This window comes from Sceloporus occidentalis, unplaced genomic scaffold (genome assembly GCF_023333645.1).
Source record: "Sceloporus occidentalis isolate IW3139 unplaced genomic scaffold, rSceOcc1.0.p SCAF_1, whole genome shotgun sequence".
Lineage (NCBI taxonomy): Eukaryota > Metazoa > Chordata > Lepidosauria > Squamata > Phrynosomatidae > Sceloporus > Sceloporus occidentalis.
The window spans coordinates 301414670-301432795 of NW_028316981.1; the positions used below are offsets into that span (position 1 = coordinate 301414670).

General features: G+C 43.0%; 2 protein-coding genes across 4 annotated transcripts in view; one reads left to right on the forward strand and one right to left on the reverse strand.

The window, feature by feature from the left end:
- The window catches only part of WDR7 (WD repeat domain 7), a 333095-nt gene extending 320251 nt beyond the window's left edge, over window positions 1-12844 (reverse strand). Inside the window, exon 1 of the mRNA XM_089497268.1 lies at window positions 12727-12844. The gene's annotated coding sequence lies outside the window, so the exon portion shown is untranslated. The remainder of the gene's footprint in view (window positions 1-12726) is intronic.
- Window positions 12845-16202: 3358 nt separating this feature from the next.
- The window catches only part of TXNL1 (thioredoxin like 1), a 31609-nt gene continuing 29685 nt past the window's right edge, over window positions 16203-18126 (forward strand). For all 3 annotated transcript variants that reach the window (XM_089497289.1, XM_089497283.1, XM_089497296.1), the window contains exon 1: window positions 16203-16375. In XM_089497289.1, the coding sequence (XP_089353415.1) occupies window positions 16278-16375 (98 nt within the window). In that variant the 5' untranslated portion in view covers window positions 16203-16277. The remainder of the gene's footprint in view (window positions 16376-18126) is intronic.

Genomic DNA, 18126 nt, shown 5'->3' on the forward strand with positions numbered 1-18126 from the left:
TCCAGCTAAACCAAGGATAAGAAGGGAAAAATGGGTACTGGGGTGGTGTGAAAAGATTTTGTAAAAAGCTTTTTTTGTCACAGGCTTTGTTATGTGAGCATGCCGTACTTAATAGTTCCTAAGAATATAGCTTTCTATATCCGGAGAAAAAAATACTGGCATCACTGCTTTTTGGTTGTTATAAGTACAGATGGCCTTCTGTATCCAGGGATTCTTTACCTAGGGATTCAAGCATCCATGGCTTGAAAATATTCAAAAATATATATAAAGTCCAAAAAGCAAACCTTGGTTATGCCACTTTATATATGGGGCACTATTTTACAATGCCACTGCATTTAATGAGACTTGAGCATCCATGGTTTTGATATATGGAGATGGGGGGGGGGGGGCCTGGAACAAAACCTCAGTTGCTACCCAGTGCCTCCTATGTGACTTTGTACCCATATTCTTACGGTACATTTCAGTACACAACAGGCCAACTTAAGAATTACACAAATATTGCAGCAGCTTGATTAGTCTGAACATATGTACGCTAATCAAGGAAAATGGACCAAGCTCTTCCAATTAATGGATGTCCAAATTATTTGTTTTATGCAAAATGATGAAAAATCAAGACCCTAACCATTATTTTGTAGCTTGCCCGGTTTGAGGCCTTTCGGAAATTAAGTAGGCAATTTCAGTCCTGGTTGCCATGGAGACAAATGCACAGCAACGATTATAATCAGGCTATCATGATCAACGGGAGGACCAAAGATTGAACTGGCCTGGAAATTAACTATGCCAGTAAAGGTAATCCCGGAACACAGTTGTAGTGAACTCAAAGAATACGCTAGCAAAAGCAAAATACTCTTGTGCATCCATATACTTCCTCTACATAGCCTCTTTAACCTGAAATATCTTAAACTTTGGTTACACAGGGCCAAAACACAGTGCAGAAATAATCCAATTTGGTACCGCTTTAACTGCCCTCGCTGAATGCTAGGGAGTTCTGGGAACTGTAGTTTTGTGAGACATTTAGCCTTCTCTTTCAGAGAGCTCTTGTGCCACAATAAACTATAATTTCCAGGCTTCCCTAGCACTGAGCCAGGGCAGCTAATGAGGTCTCAACTGGATTATTTCTGCACTGTGTTTTGGACCATAGTTATTGCTTCAAGTCAACGATTGAGCAGCAGGTCCCAGATATAATTTTCTGTCCTCTTTTGTTTTCAAGGATGTTTTCAGGGATGGTGTGGCCTATACCAGTTCACGGCAGCAAGGAACCTGCCCCTGGATTTGTTTCAGAGAAACACAAGATGGACATTTTGGAGAAGAGTTCTCCAAACTGTTATAGCCATCCTACCATGAGAGCTCAATATTCAAACACTATATACAGTGGTGTCACTATGGCTGGTGTCACTCAATGTGGATTTCTAGCATGTCAACCCTAATGCACCTTTACAAGGGTGCTCTAATTGGATTTTGGATCAGAGAAGCCTCTTAATACACACATTGTATTATAGCAATGGGAATTCCATTGCTGGAAGTATGCAAAAGTGCAATTCTTCTTTAAAACCACTCCTGCCCCTTTAACATTGATCAAAAATTTGGTTTGTTTTTTTTTTAACCAGAAATAGATTTCTGCCCTCTTTTGTTTTCAGGGATGGCACAGCCTACTGGACCTGTTGAATTTGCCCACCATGTTTTAACAAAATACAAGATGGACACTTTGGAGAAGAGTTCTCCAAACTGTTATAGCCATCCTACCATGAGAGCACAATAATCAAACATTATGTCCCTGGCAGATGAGGCCATATGGTCAGAGTGGAGGCTAGACACTGAACTGAAGACAACAGGTATTACACTAACCATTTCCAGCTTCAGTAAAGCAACTGTGAAGGTTGGGGAATAACCTCCCCCCCACATTTATGGAGTATGGGGCACAACCTCTGCAATAATGGGAAAAACCATTAATATAAATACTGTAAATATAAATAAAAGTCATAAATTATTATTTTTTTAACCTAACACTTCTCTAGGAAATTTTAGGGCCTCCAGCACAACTCTATGGTCACTTTCCACCAGACATTGAGCAAGGAATCATGCTGTAGGGTCTAGAGCAGGGGTTGGCAATCCCCGGCCCGCAGGCCGGATCTGGCCCGGCGAGGCCGTGGGACCGGCCCCAGCCTGGTCCTGCTGCCGATTGCTGCCGGCGCGGGGCAATCGGCGGCAGGACCTCTCGCACGGGGCCTTTGGCCTCTCGCACAAGCGGCCTTTGGCCCCGCGCCCTCACGCGAGGCCAAGGGCCACTCGCGCAAGAGGCCCATGGCGAGGGCACGCCTTTGGCTGCTCGCGCAAGAGGCCCATGGAGAGGACGCAGGGCCTTTGGCCGCTCACGCGAGACGCCCATGGCGAGGGCGCGGGGCCTTTGGACTGTCGCGTGAGAGGCCCATGGTGAGGGCGCAGGGCCTTTGGGGGGCAAGCAGCAGGCAAGGGGGAGCAAGCGGGGGCAAGGGCGGGCAAGCAGGGGCAAGGGGCGGAAGGGGGGGCAAGCAGCGGGCAAGGGGGGCAAGGGGGGGCAATTGTCTATAGAAGCCTCAGAAACATGTATTTATATTAACATTTGTTTAAAAAATCAGCAATTTTTTGCGTGTCCTCCATTTTAATAAAAAGTGTCCTCCATTTGAAAAATTTGTCCTACATTTGTCCCAGTTTATTTATTTATTTAAAATTTTTTAAAATTATTTATTTAGTTAGTTTTTGGCTTCGGCCCCCCAGTTGTCTGAGGGACGGCAACCCGGCCCCCAGCTCAAAAAGGGTGCCTACCCCTGGTCTAGAGAGTCCTGTAGAGAACATATCTTAAACAAGTCTGCAAGTCATCAAATCTGCAAAAGGGAAAGCAGCAAGTGTGTGGGGCTGACTGTATGCTTACCTGCACATGTAGGGTTGCCATAATTGTCCACTTTTACCAGGGACAAAATGTGGAACAAATTCAAGACCAAACTGTAGGACAACTGCAGGACAAAACTCAGCCCAAAATGTAGGACATTGAAGAAAAATGGTGGACCTTAAATGTCCTACATTTTGAGCTGAGTTTTGTCCTGCAGTTGCCCTACAGTTTGGTCTTGAATTTGTCCTACATTTTGTCCCTGGTAAAAGTGGACAATTATGGCAGCCCTATGCACATGGAGTTGGCAGCATACTGGGTACAAACTACAGTTGGCCCTCCAAGGATTCCTTAGCCACAGATTCAACCATCCATGGCTTGAAAATATTTAAAAATATAAACTCCAAAAAACAAACCATGGTTTTGCCATTTTATATAAAGCACGCCATTTTACTACACCACTGTATTTAACAGAATGAGCATCCACTCATTTCGGTATCCACGGGGTGAGTGGGTCCTGGAACCAAACCCCAGTACATACCAAGGGCCACCTGTACTGAAATGCTTATTTATTTTTAGTACACTGACAATCCAAACACCTTGATGCATGCTAAATTACATTTCACCCCAAGTCATATAAATAAATAACAGAAATAATATATAAAAATAATATATACTGTAAATATGAATTATTGCCTGCATCATGTTCCAGATGAGAACAATTGTAGAGCACATCTATATAGCAAATACTGATGCATTTATATCTCCTTTTTAAATAGAGATATAACTTTGGATTATATCTAATGTTAGCCCAATTAGTGTAGATGAAATGAAATTACTGAAACTTATTAATCATCAGTTATGTCCCATTCATTATAATGAATCTATTTTAGTTCAGATTTACATTTGCCTATTTGCACCAATTCTAGCATGGGTTTTTTTAATATTCCTTTCATGTGATGGTTAAGTCTGCAATACGTATATTCATTCAAGATTCCTATAAAAGAACATCACTGTCAAAAGAAACTCCAGCATTATATGCTTCCCCATACTTATTTTGATGAAGTATTTAAAATGTACTACATCATTTCATGCAAAAAAGGTAATTCAAGCTATCACACGTTAACCAATATATTTTCAGATCTAGAGCATAACATCCATAAATATGTGGGGGGGGGGGGGGTTATTTCCTTACAGAGAATCAGAAGTCCTGCATTCAGAATTTCAGAATAATACTTTTCTTTTTCTTTTTTTCCTTTAAAAAGAAACAACAACCACTTGCCACAGTCTGATGATGCAAATCCTGCAGTCCAGACTTCTGCTTTAAAATTTGCACAAGAATGGAAAAATTCCATTTCCCCCAGTCATGAGTTACCTCTCATCCCTAAAGCAAGCTCACACTGTTTGAACAAGAGATGTTCAACAGAGTAAAAGACCATATTACATTTCACACTTATTCTGAGCATGCACTGCTCAGGTAGATTCATACTTCATGGCCCTAATCCACAAATCGTTATGTCCCTAAGTAATCACATTAATTTCAGAAGGGATATTTATCAGTATGAGAGAAGAAAAGCATCCACAGAGGGATTTGCAAGTATGCATACTATTACTGTAGTGTTTATTCACCGTTTATGGATGTATTTTAGGTTGTAATCCCGCCTCGATCCAACTGGGAGAGGCGGGAAATATAAACTATTTATTTATTATCATTATTTATAATACTTGCAATTCCGTGTGCACTTACTGGAGAATAAGTCCAGAAAACACAATTAGCAAGGCAGCATATTCATTGCCTTGCCAAGCTTTTAGCCTGCAGGTGTATCTTCTACACAAAACAAACAGGTATTTTCATCTACTGATCATTATCCCAACATTGTCAGATCAGTTCTTGTTTTAGTAATTGCAATCACTTAAGAGTCTACAAAACAAGGAAATATGCCAAGCACATAATTTGAAGGAGAGGAAAAAAATTCAACTAGCAAACAAAACAGTGAAAGTCAACAAAAGGTCAAGTTTAGCCCGAAGGTTTTCAGTAGTTGCCTCAGAGTTGCAACTACTCCTCACCTACCTCAGAACCAACAGGGAGTCTGGAGATTTTGGGGAGGGGGAGCAAGGAGAGTATGCTGACTGTATCCTCTCTCTTTTTCTTCTCTTCTTGACATATCATACAAGCTGTTCCTTCTCTTCTTGACATACCAAACAAGTATCCACAGCCTCAGCAGTGAAATGGAATGATGCAACCCTCTCTGTTTCCTGTCTGCAAAAAGTCACTCCCCTTTGAGTTCAATTTTTGGGGAATAAATTACTGTTGTCCCATGTGTGCTGGGACTGTTGTTGTGTGCCTTCAAGTCATTTCTGATGTATGGCAACCCTAAGGCGAACCTATCACGGGGTCTTCTTTGCAGAATTTGTTAGCCTTGGCTTCCTGTGAGGCTGAAAGAGCGTGACTTGCCAAAGGTCACCGATGGGTTTCTATAACCAAGCAGGGATTTGAACCTTGGTCTTCCAGTAGTCCTAGTTTAACACCCAAGCCACTACACTACACTGGCTCTACTAAATGGCTAATTCCAAAACTCATCTATAGAGTTAGTACAAACACCAACTGTTACTTAGAACAAGCAGCTACCAAGGTACAAATTTTGATAAGACTTGTTGACTTATCACATTTGTATCCTCTTTCACTAGGATGAGGAACCTGTGGCTCTCCAGATGTTGCTGGATACCAAATCTGATCTGTCCCAGCTAGTGAAGCCAATGATTAGGGATGAAAGGAGTTGAAGGCTAACAATACCTGGAAGGCCACAAGTTCCCCATCACAGCTATGCTTCTTTCAAAGAGCTCAAGGTTATCACTCACCTTCTGTGAGAGAACAAGTAGCTTGACAGAGAAATGAGCTTTATGTCTGAGGCACAATTTGGTTCTGGGTAGGCATGTTTCAATGACCTATTTTAGCAACTGCTGCATATTATTTCTCAATAGCCTTTTTAAAAACAGTAGACACTGCCTCTTGCTTAGTAGAAGGCAAGTGGTGTGAAAGAATATTAGTAACCTTCCAAAGCCCAATGCCATACTCCATCAATCCACCATCATATTGTCACAGACCACAGCTCTGTACACTGTACTCAAGGCCATACTATGGCCTGTTACAGACTGCCAAAATAAAGCTGCTTCACGTCTCTTTGGAGGTATGCTGTTTAAATGATGCATGGGTCCCAAGAGTCCGGAGGTCGCGCCAAAGCCACACTCCATTCCTAAGCACTGGAGTGCAGCTTTGGTGCAGCTTCCGGATTCTTAGGATGCATGCATCATTTAAACTGCATACCTCCAAAGAGACCCGAAGCAGCTTTATTTTGGCAGTCTGTAACAGCCCAAGACTTATTTTTTTTAGGGAACACCCTTTCTTCAGATATTACTGGATATTGGATTACAATGCCACCATCCTCACTTAGCAGAAGATGCTAAGAATTACAAAACAACACATCCTGAGGGGAATTGGTAGCTGAAAGCTTTCTTAAATCACTGAAAGCACTGATTATTTCCTCTGCTTCAGAATCTCCACTGCAGCATGTCTATTCACATTTCTGCCCAGCTCCTACGTACTCTCTTGCACTACTTCTCCTTCTCTTGCTAAACTCTCTACTTTATCTTCAGCATAACTAAACCTGAGCTCAGCTGGAAGGCCTCCCCTGTGTCCCACCAGTGGGACCCATATATTGCAGGAAGACACCAGAGAGGGTCTTCTCTGCCATGATACCTGTTTGTTGAATGTCTTCCCTTTGGAGCTCTAATTGGCAATAAAGTTAGGTTCTTTCCCCTGTCAAGTCAAAACATGGATTTTTATTGAGTCCTCTGGGGTCCAATTTACTTTCAAAATAAACAAGTACACGTGTTAACTGTTTGAACCATTTGAGCTGTTTTAAATTAGTAAATCATTGGCTATGTTTTAGGCTGTTTAAATTACTATGTTATTGTTTTAGTATGCTATTATTTTAAACAATCCCCACTGTTTCACTTGAACACTGCCCTGAGATAAGAGAATACTGATGAGGATATAAATATGTTAACAAATAAAAATAAACCAACAATATTGTCCTTGGCTGTGCCACCTCATTGTTTGGGAGGACACCAGTTCAAATTCTTTGATGGCTGTGTCTTGGGCCTCTGCTCTTTAATCGAGCCAGATATTGGTCTGAGGTGTTTAGTTTATTGTGCCATTGCCATGAATGGCACAATAAACATCGCAATGAATGGCTTACAGCCCAAGTACTATGCCTACTTACTCAGATGTGGCCCTACTGCATTCAGTGTGGCTTAGGTATGTTTTTCAATCTGTATTAATGATAAAACAGTTTAATGCTGGGCAATTAAGAAAGCTATGTTTAACACAAGTGCATCACAACTACGTGAAAGTTTTTAAAACAAAGAGTTTATGTAACAGTTTCTCAAAACAATTTTAAATCAAGGAGATGAAATATAAATTTGTATTAGAAGAACAGTTAAAGCAACAAAAATTAAATTTACAACCTAACAAGTAACCACAGAATGAAAGGCCCTTCCAGTACACTTATGCCTATTAATTTAACCCAGCTTCTCATAACATTTTAGTTCTAGACAGTTCCAGCTGGCCAAACAGGACAAGATGAAAAAAAGCTGGTAAACCTTAACACAAAACTGTTTGATGTAGCTTCGTTTCAGTAATTCCAGAACATTGCATTATGACCCACTGACCATTTGTTTTGAAATCTTCGTAAATCTTTGATAAATCCCTTCCTAACCCAGTCCAAATTTTTCTTACCAGAATTTCCCTAACTCTCTGGTTTTCACACACCAACCCAATTACAGTACATTAGAGCCACTGTTGTGTGATTGCTTGAGTTATGACTCTGGAGACCAGGGTTCAAATCCCCACTCAGCCATGGGTGACCCACTCCATCACACTCTCAGCTTTAGAGGAAGGCAAAAGCAAACCCCCTCTGCAAAAGTTTTGCCAGGAAAACCACCTTAGAGTTGCTATAAATTGTGAATGATCTGACGGCACGCAACAACAACCTGTCCACATTAGCTTCAATATTTATGTACTCTCAAACTCCTTCACATAACAAGAGTACTTCACCTTAACATTTTATGTTATTTCAGAATACATCTTGCCTTACTCATACAATCTGCCTTCTCATCAATCTTCTTGACACTGCAGTTGGCCCCCTACATTTGCAGCTTTGACTTTTGCTGATTTGATTACTCATGGATTTGATTATGATGTTCTCCATAGGAATCTCTAGGTCCTCCAGAGTGACTCTGCCAGAAGTTGACCATAGAGTCACAATGCACCACCTAAAGATTCCAAGAGAAAACACTTTTCTCCGCAATTATAGTTCCTCCAATGAAATTCTGTCGTCAGCCTCTGCCAGATGTTGGTCACAGAGTTGTGATGGAGGACCTACGGATTCCTAAAGAGATGTTCTCTCAGGTAAATTTTTTAATAAAAGAGTAGTTTTTTTATTTGCTGGGGGGGTTCACTTTCATGGAGGTCTTGTGCCATTAACCACAGCAAATGCGGAGGTCCACTCTATTAGTTATGAAAGCAAAAGCAAATATATTAAGAAACTATTGTTATTTTATTATAGCTAACTCAAGTCATAAAATATAAAATATCAGTAACAGAAGCTATTGTTCTACCTGACATGCTTCTGAGTCAGGCAGAAAGGTGACACCAGAACTTTCATTTTTATGAAGGCAAATAATGACCAAAAAGGATTTCACTCAGTTTAGAAACCAGTTTCTAAACCTAGTTCACTGAAATTAATATGAAGTCTGTACTATGGAGGTATGTGGGTGGAGGAAAGAGGATTATCTCTCTTTAGCCAGATCTTGACTTTCCCACCTACTCTGCAACAGCATAGCACTACTTATCGATAAAGAGATCAACACTGAAAGTCAGCTAAGAGGAATTGGGAAGGAATAATGAAAAGCATCTGCCATCCCATCAATGCAACCCAGTGCTCTGGAAAAGAAAGACTACAGAGAAGGATAAAGATGGACAGACTGCTGGCCACTCAACTGCATCACTCACAGAAAAGGGATACTTCCTTTAGTGGCAGAGGAGGGAAAAACTGGGTTTCTGTGCAGTCTGTCACCTAAGCCTGATATATTACATACTGTAAATTAGATAGTGGATATCATCTCTGAACTATGGGAACCTCATTGCAAGGACAACAAGGCACCAGATATTCCTAGCAACTGTTACAAATGCCAGATCCATCATTGGGAATACCAGAGTCCACTCTCCTCCTCCTATCCTCCAAAAGTAATGAACCACCGAAAAGGAGGAGCCTACAAGCAATGAAAAAGTATAAATTTCACAAGAACTCCCACAGTGCTTTAGGTATGCTAAAGCATCTGGTCAAAGTGTTTGAAAGGAATAACGTGGATGCATCTACACTGTAGAAATAATGTAGTTTGAAACCACTGTAATTGCCATGGGTTCATCCTATACAATCCTGGGAGATGTAGTTTTGTGAGGCACCTGCATTTTTGAGCAGACCTTGTAAAAATACAAAGCCCAGGATTCCATAGGATGGAGGTACAGCATTTAAAGTGTTGCCAAACACTGAGGTAATGGGGTTCCCACTTGAGGACTGTGGGAAGGCTTGCCATGATCAGCACAAGAACAAGATGAGCAAGTAGCAGGCGTTTAGTGTCATTGAAGACAAAGGTTCACATGTGGGGTACAGAAGCAATAGAAAGGGTTTCTAGCTAAAACAAAACAACTTGAAATGGTCAGGAGGACATGATAGGCCTATTTTTTTAACCTACTCTTTTTAGGCAGGGAAGTGGCACACTCTGTATAGAGGATGAAGGGAAGATCCACTTCCACTGAAAGAGAAAAGCAAACAATTTGTAAAAGTCCCACCAGTCACCAGTTTTCCATGGGTCCTTGTGGTAAAATGGTGGTGGAGAAAGAGGGAAGTGGATCACCTTTATGACTCTGGAAACCAGGGGTCAAATCCCCACTGGATCATAAAAACCCACTAAGGTTGCATCTGCACTGCAGAAACAATCCAGTTTGACACCACGTTAACTGGCAATGCTCAATGCTATGGAATTATGGGAATTGTAATTGCATGAGACATTTAGCCTTCACTGTCAGAGAGCGCTGGTGCCCCAACAAACTACAATTCCTAGAGTCCTACAGCACTGAGCCATGGCAGTTAAAGTGGTGTCAAACTGGATTGTTTCTACTGAGCAGGTACAACCCTAGTGACCTTGGGCAAGTACACTCTCTCAGCCTCAGAGGATGGCAATGGCAAACCCCCTCTGAAGGAACTTGTCAAGAAAAAAAAAGCCTATGATAGGCTTTTTATGATAGCCTTATGGTTTTTGTAAGTCAAAAATTACTTGGAGGCATGCAACAACAACAACAGGTTTCAACATAGGAAGCTGTTGCACTCTGGCATCATCATCTCTCCTAAAAAAATACTGCTCCTTAGGAAAAAAAGCCCAACTCTCCACGGTGCCTTAAGGAGAGATTCCCAAACTGAGTCTCCAGGTAATTTAGAACTTCAACTCCCAGAAGCCCCAACCACTTTAGCCAGTGTTCAGGAATCATGGGAGCTGAAGTCCAAAATGCCTATAAGATCAAATTCAAAGAGATAGCCATGTTAGTCTGTAAAATCAGTATGCAGAGAGGTCTTGTAGCACCTTTGAGTCTATCTGAAAGAAAGAAGCAGGCAGCATGAGCTTTTGTAGATTTAAGTCTACTTCCTCAGATGCATTCGGATCAAAGTTTAGGAATTAGTGCAAGGCATTTCTTTCCAAAATTTACGCCAGGCTCACCAGCGCAGGAGCTCCCAGGGCAAGTTTCTCACCAGGAAAAGTGACCCTACTTAAAAGCAGGGGGGAAAATAAGATAGATTGGGCAGTGGGGTGTGGACGCAGAAAAGGATGAGCAGAGTTATTATCAATTCCTTCATAACAGGTCTTCATAAGAGGGCCTTTCCAGTTTGAAGAGTAAAGTGGGCAAAGAGCATGTAGGGAAGTGGGAAGAAGGGAGGCAGAGGGTCTCCAGAAGGTGTCCATTTATCTCTAAGGTGGGGAGCGTGGAGGAGAGAACAATGTGGCACCAAAGCAAAGCCAATCAATGAAGGAGAGATAAGACCACTCTGCTAGAGCCTGTGTGGTATAAGGTTTGAGTGTTGGATTATGATGACTCTGGAGACCATGGTTCAAATCCTGGCTCAGCCACGGAAACCCACTGGGTAACCTTGGCCAAATCACACTCTCTCAGGGGAAGGCCATGGCAAACCCCCTTCCCTGAAGAAATCTTGCCAAGAAAACCCCTGACAGGGTCGCCATCAGAAGGAAACATCTTGAAGGCAAACAACACACACAACACACAGGGCCAGCATGTGCAGTGGGGGACAACAACAATTAACAAACAAACAACTGAAGGCACACAATGTATTTGTTGAATATATATACAGATTCATAGAATCACAGATTCACTGAATTGGAAGAGACCACAAGGGCCATCCAGTCCCACCTGCTACCATGCAGGAACACACTATCAAAGCAACCCTGAAAGATGGCCATCCAGCCTGTGCCCTTCTATCTATTCATCCATGTATATCTATATGTGTGTATACAGTGCCCTTCTATTTAACTATTTATCCATATATATATATATATATACACACACACGTGTGTGTGTGCGTATGTATATGGTGTCCTTCTATTTATCCGTGTGTGTGTGTGTGTGTGCATATATATATATATATATATATAGTGCCCTTCTATTTATCCATATATATAGTGCCCTTCTATCTATTTATCAATATATGTGTGTGTGTGTGTGTGTGTGTGTGTGTGTGGTGCCCTTCTGTTTATCTATATGTATGTGTGTGTATATATATATATATATGGTGCCCTTCTATTTATCCATATATATATAGTGCCCTTCTATCTATTTATCAATATATACATATGTGTGTGTGTGTGGTGCCCTTCTGTTTATCTATGTGTGTGTGTGTGTGTGTGTGTGTGTGTATATGGTGTCCTTCTATTTATCCATATGACAATTAATCAATTAATGTAGGGCATGTCCTGGGAAAGGAGGGCCTCTGGTCACTCTGAGCTTGACACCACTATATATATATATATGTATGTATGTATGTATGTATATGGTGCCCATCTATCTATCTATCTATCTATCTATCTATCTATCTATTCAGTATATGTATCAGCCAGTGCAGTGTAGCGGTTTCAGCGTTGGACTATAGTCCAAAACACACTGCAGAAACAATCCAGTTTGAGACCGCTTTACCTGCCCTGGCTCAGTGTTAGGGAATTCTGGGAAGTGTAGTTTTGTGAGACATTTTGTCTCCTCTGTCAGAGAGGGCTCTGGTGCCACAACCAGCTACAATTCCCAGGATTCCCTAGCACTGAGTCAGGGCGACTAAAGGGGTCTCAGAACAGAGTGGATTGTTTCTGCAGTGTGTTTTGGGCAGATTATTATCGACTGACAATGAATTAATTGACGTAGGACACGTCCTGGTCGCCCTGGCCGGGACACCGCCTTAACCTCCGTGATGCTCAATTCCTGCAGTGTGTTCTGGACCTGGGTTCGAATCCTGGCTCAGCTTGGGCGAGTCACACTCTCTCAGCCTCAAGAGGATGGTCATGGCCTTGAAAAACCCCTGGATATGGGGGGGGGGGGAGAATAGCTAAGTCGGAGAGGACTTGAAAGGCGCACACAGCATGCCACCAAATAACCCTCCTCCAAAGAAAGAGCAAAGCCAGCCTCACTCAGCAACTGGGAGGGTGAGGGGGGTAGGGTTGTGCCCCCAGCCCCCAAGGAAGCATACCTGGCCCAGGAGAAGGAGAAGGCCACGCTCTCTCAGCCCCTCCTGGGCTGCAGTCTCCTCTGCCCCACCAGCTCCAGGGGACAGCTCTTGCTCTGTCCTGCTGCACCTCCTTCGCTCAGCGCCTTCTCAAGGCTCTGGTGCCGGATATCAGCTGACGGGCTGCTCCAGCTGCCGCAAGTGTCGCAAAGAACAGCAAGTGTCGCAAAAGCGGCGCTGCTTGACGGCCGCCAGCCTCAGCGAAAAGACGAGAGCAAAATGGCGGGAGGCGTGTGGGCGCTTCCGGGTTGCCATGGAGACGGGAGGGAAGGCGGCTGACCCAGCCCCCCCCCCTTGGCCCTTGGTTAATAGAAGAGATTAAATAGATTAAATTAAATAGATTAAATTACAATTAAATTAAATAGATTAAATTAAAGTGTGTATGGTGCCCTTCTATCTGTTTTTCCATATGTGTGTCATGGTGCCCTTATATCTATATCTATATATATAGATAGATATGAAATAGATATAAGGGCACCATGTCATATATATACGTATGACAATTAATTAATGTAGGACATGTCCTGGGAAAGGAGGGCTTCTGGTCCCTCTGATGTCCTACATTTCAGGCCTCTGCCTGACCAGGAGGAATGCCAATAATAAATCCTCTATTTGGGGCATGCTTAAGCAGCATGGGGCTTTTTACATTCTATATCCTGTCTCCTGTTGGTAGGATTCAGATATTGCCATGTTAATCTATAGATTCACTATAGAGAGAGATCTTGTAGCACCTTTGAGATGAACTGAAAGAAAGAAGTTGGCAGCATGAGCCTTTCTAGGCTTAAAGTCCACTGCCTCAGATGCATTTGGTGGAATGGAAGCCAGGGACAGACATAGATATGCCATTGGTATGTGAGGATGTCAATGCAAATTACAAATCCATTTGTGTTGACATCCTCACATACCAATGGCGCATATACATATGTATATATATATATATATGGCTTTTCTTCACAAGCGAAGATTCAGGAAGGACTCACCCCACACATTCTATAAACGCATTGATGACTACAAAGACCGATCCGAGATACTCTGTGTGTGTGTGTGTGTGTGTGTGTGTGCCTGGCTTCCATTTGTATTTGCAAGATTTGTTCCGAAGAGATTTGCCATTGCCTTCCCTTTAGTGCGAGAGAGTGTGATGTATTCAGACCCTGGTCTCTTATTGCCCTAGTTCAATACTCAAATGAATGACCAACCCAATATGCAGTAGAATGAAATGAAAGATGAAAAAATAATTGGACTGCACACTATAATAATTTGTTTTGGAAGATTTATTACAAGCACATAAATACAGGAATTCACTATTTATATATTTACAGGAAAACGTTCTCTTGCATACACACAAACACAATCATGCTCACATTTTTTTGAACATTAGTTATTTCTATCAACCTCTCTCTCTGACACATACACACGCCATTCCCATTTTAAACATTGAAATGAAGATACTTACACTTATCATGAAGGGTCTGTACCATGATCTGCGCCAGACTCCATCTCTGTTGTAATCAAAAATATTAGCATGGCAAGCTAATCTGGTAAATATCAATCACTGCTTAATATCTGTAAAGATGATGGTATGATACCACTACTATCTTCCTGGTCTTCCTCTCCTTCTGCTCAGGACGTCTCCTGTGTTTTCAATGTTGCCCTGCTGTAAAAGACTTTTTTATTAAATAATTAGTGTATGACTACTATTTCTGGTGAATAAGTACAAGTCTTTGTATTGAATATAAGCACACTACATTATAATCTATAATTACAGCTATTATACTGCTTTTTTGGTTCTTCTGCATCTATTCTGTGGCTCACATTTTTTGATGCTGCAAATCTCAGGAGACTTCTAACTTTTATGGGGAGAGAGAGGGGAAGATCTTTTCTTACCCACCAGATACAGTCTAACCATAGGAAAACATAGTAGAATACTTGCCTATAGGGAAACATTGGAGATGTTTCCTTTGTTTCCCTATGGGCAGGTTTCTCCTGTGTTTCCCTATGGGCAAGTATTCCCCCATGATTCTGTATTGGCAAGTATGGTTTCCCTATGGGCAAGTACTGTCATTTGTTTCAGTACGTCCCTTTGGGGTGTAAAGAGGGGTTTAATGTGGCTCACAGTGACAGGGCCTGGGGAGACTAGGCCAGTGCACAGGGCCTGGCATCTCATGTTGGATCACAGCCTTTTCCTCTTCCCTAAAAATATAAAATATGAATTACAAAAGTTTATTTTTAAGTAACAATTAAATATATATAGTTCAGTTATAACACTCAAACTACTAAGGTCCAAAAAGCACTGCAGAAATAATCCAGTTAACTGCCCTGGCTCAATGCTGGGGGATCCTGGGAACTGTAGTTTTGGGAGAGATCCCGCCTTCTCTGTCAGAGCTTGCTCTGGTGCTGCAACAAGCTAAAATTCCCAGGATTCCCTAGCACTCAGCCAGGGGCAGTTAGACGTCTCCAACCGGATTCTAGCTGTTCCGAGTCATAGTTCAGGGGAAAGATCAGGATACAAATAAATAACATGAATGATATCAATAATAACGCTAACAATAAAAATAATAATGAATAATAGATTTCAAACATATAGCCATGTCAGTCTGGAATCAGTATGTAGAGAGATCTTGTAGCACCTTTGAGACTAAGGTCCAGAACACACTGGCAGGGAATCCTGGGAATAGTACTGTAGCTTTTTTGTGGCACCAGAGCTCTCTGACAGAGAAGGCTAAACGTCTCCCAGAACTACAGTTCCCAGGATTCCCTGGCTCTGAGCCAGGGCAGTTCAAGCGGCCTCAAACTGGATTGTTTCTGCAAGTGTGTTTGGGACCCAACTGAAAGAAAGAAGTTGGCAGCAGGAGCTTTCCTAGAGTTCAGTCTGCTTCCTCAGATGCATTAATAATGACATTAATTAATTAAAATTAACAATAAGATTTCTTTACAATAATGATAACAACAATAATAATAATAATTCAAAACACAATAATATTTTGTATAATATTAATAATAATTAATAATAATCCATAATGATAATAATCCATAAAGATTCGTAATCATAATGCATAATAATAAATAATGATGTATTATAATTTATAATTATTCATAATACTTCGTAATAATAATGTTTTTCTTTTAGATTGTAAGCCTGAGGGCAGGAACCGTCATAATACTTCATAATAATACTATTAATTAATAATAATTCGTAACAGTCATAATGAAGACATGATTCCGGAGCGTGCTTTTGGCCCTAATCCACTCGAATGGCGTCTTTCCTCGAGGGGCCGCTTGGGAACCGGAAGTGTGAGGAGCGGGGCGCTTCCCTCGCCCTCTATTCGCGGCCTCGAAGCCTCCCTTTTCGAGGAGGAGGAGGAGGAGGGGACACAAAATGGCGGCGGGGCTTCCGCGCCTGCGCAGTGGCTCCTTGCGGTGCATGCCGGGCGCCGCCTCCTCCTCTTCCTGCCTTGTCTTTGCCGGCGGTGACTCTGCAGATAGCGCCGTCTTTCCTGGACGCCGAGGCCGCCGGGATGGTCGGGGTGAAGGCGGTGGGCAACGACGCGGACTTCCAGGGCGAGCTGAGCGCCGCCGGGTCCCGGCTGGCGGTGGCCAAGTTCACCATGAGAGGGTGAGTCAGTGAGCGGAGCTGGGGAAGGCAGGGGCACAACTCCCTCTCCCTCGCAGACAGGGAGACACCCGCCGGGACTGGCCTCTCCCTTGAGAGGAAGCTCAGCCTGGCCTCCTTGTTCCAGAACACCCCGCAGGGATAGGGTTGCCATAATTGTCCACTTTTACCAGGGACAAAATGTGGAACAAATTCAAGACCAAACTGTAGGACAACTGCAGGACAAAACTCAGCCCAAAATGTAGGACATTGAAGAAAAATGGTGGACCTTAAATGTCCTACATTTTGAGCTGAGTTTTGTCCTGCAGTTGCCCTACAGTTTGGTCTTGAATTTGTCCTACATTTTGTCCCTGGTAAAAGTGGACAATTATGGCAGCCCTACGCAGGGATCATAATCGCCCTCTTCCACTGCCCTGGCTCTAGAGTAATGCCACTGCGAGGGAATCCTGGGGACTGTAGCGTTTGGGAGGCGTCCAGCCTCCTCCCTCAGAGAGAGAGAGAGAGAGAGAGCTCTGGTGCCACAAGACGCTACAGGTGCGGACACACTGGAGACATAACCCGGTTTGAGACCGCTTTAACTGCCCTGGCTCTCTAACGCCAGGGAATGCCGGGACTGTAGTGTTTGGGAGACAACCGACTACAATTCCCAGGGTTCCCTAGCACTCAGCCAGGGCCGCAGACTGGCTTATTTCTCCAGTGTGTCTTGGACTGATGGTTATCGACTGGTAATGAATGAATTGAGGTAGGAATGCAGGGAAGGCGTCTGGCCACCCTGTCTCTGCACCACTTTCACTGCCGTGGCTCCACGTTTTGGGACTTGTGGGATTTGTAGTCCTTTGTTGTGGCGCTAGAGCTCTCTGACAGGGAAGGCTAAAATGTCTCACAAAACTACGTATCCCAGGATTCCCTGGCATAAACCCAGGGCAGTCAAAAGCAGTGTCTTCTGGAGGCCTGTGGGACGGGAGCTTTCTGATCAGCTCCTCAGGAATTGCGTTTGATGGATTGAGTCATTCATTCATTCATTCTTCTTTATTCTGCGGGACGTTTAGTCTGCTTTTTCTCCTTTGCTTCCTTGCTCTGGTGAAAATAATCACATCCCAAACCATGATATATTGCTTCCTGCTAAGGCTGCATCCAGACTGCAGAAACAATCCACTTTGAGGCCGCTTTCGCTGCCTTGGCTCAGTGGAGCCCTGGAGGCACAGCGCTTCAATGCCTGTGCTGCAGCCACTCAGCCACAAACCCCAAGGCGGAGAGCCTGAAACCAGCCAGGGCTCAGGCTCAGCTCAGGCTTGCAGCCTTCCCAGGAGGTCGCTAAAATGAGTGCCCAGATGGTTGGGGGCAATGGGCTTACACACTGCAAACTGCTTAGGGAGTGCTTAGAGTGGTATGCAGTGATATATAAATGAAGCCACTACAGCTGTGGAATCCTGGGAATTGTAGTTTTGTTAGACATTTGGCCTTCCCTGTCAGAGAGGTCTAATGGTAGAACAAACTACAGTTCCCAGAAATCCTGTAGTGTGGAGCCATGGCAAAGTGGCATCAAACTCAGGGTGACCAGAGGTCCTCGTTTGCTAGGACATATCCTACATTTCAATGTCTGTCAGTCATTCCTTCACTCAGTAATAATTCCTGAACAGCTGAGAGGAAAGCTCCTGGTGCTCTTTTCCTCTCTGTCTCTGGGGGGGGGGGGGGAGGCTGAGGTTGACTGATAGCCGGCCTTCCTCTCCAAATGAGATTCAAGGCACCTTTCT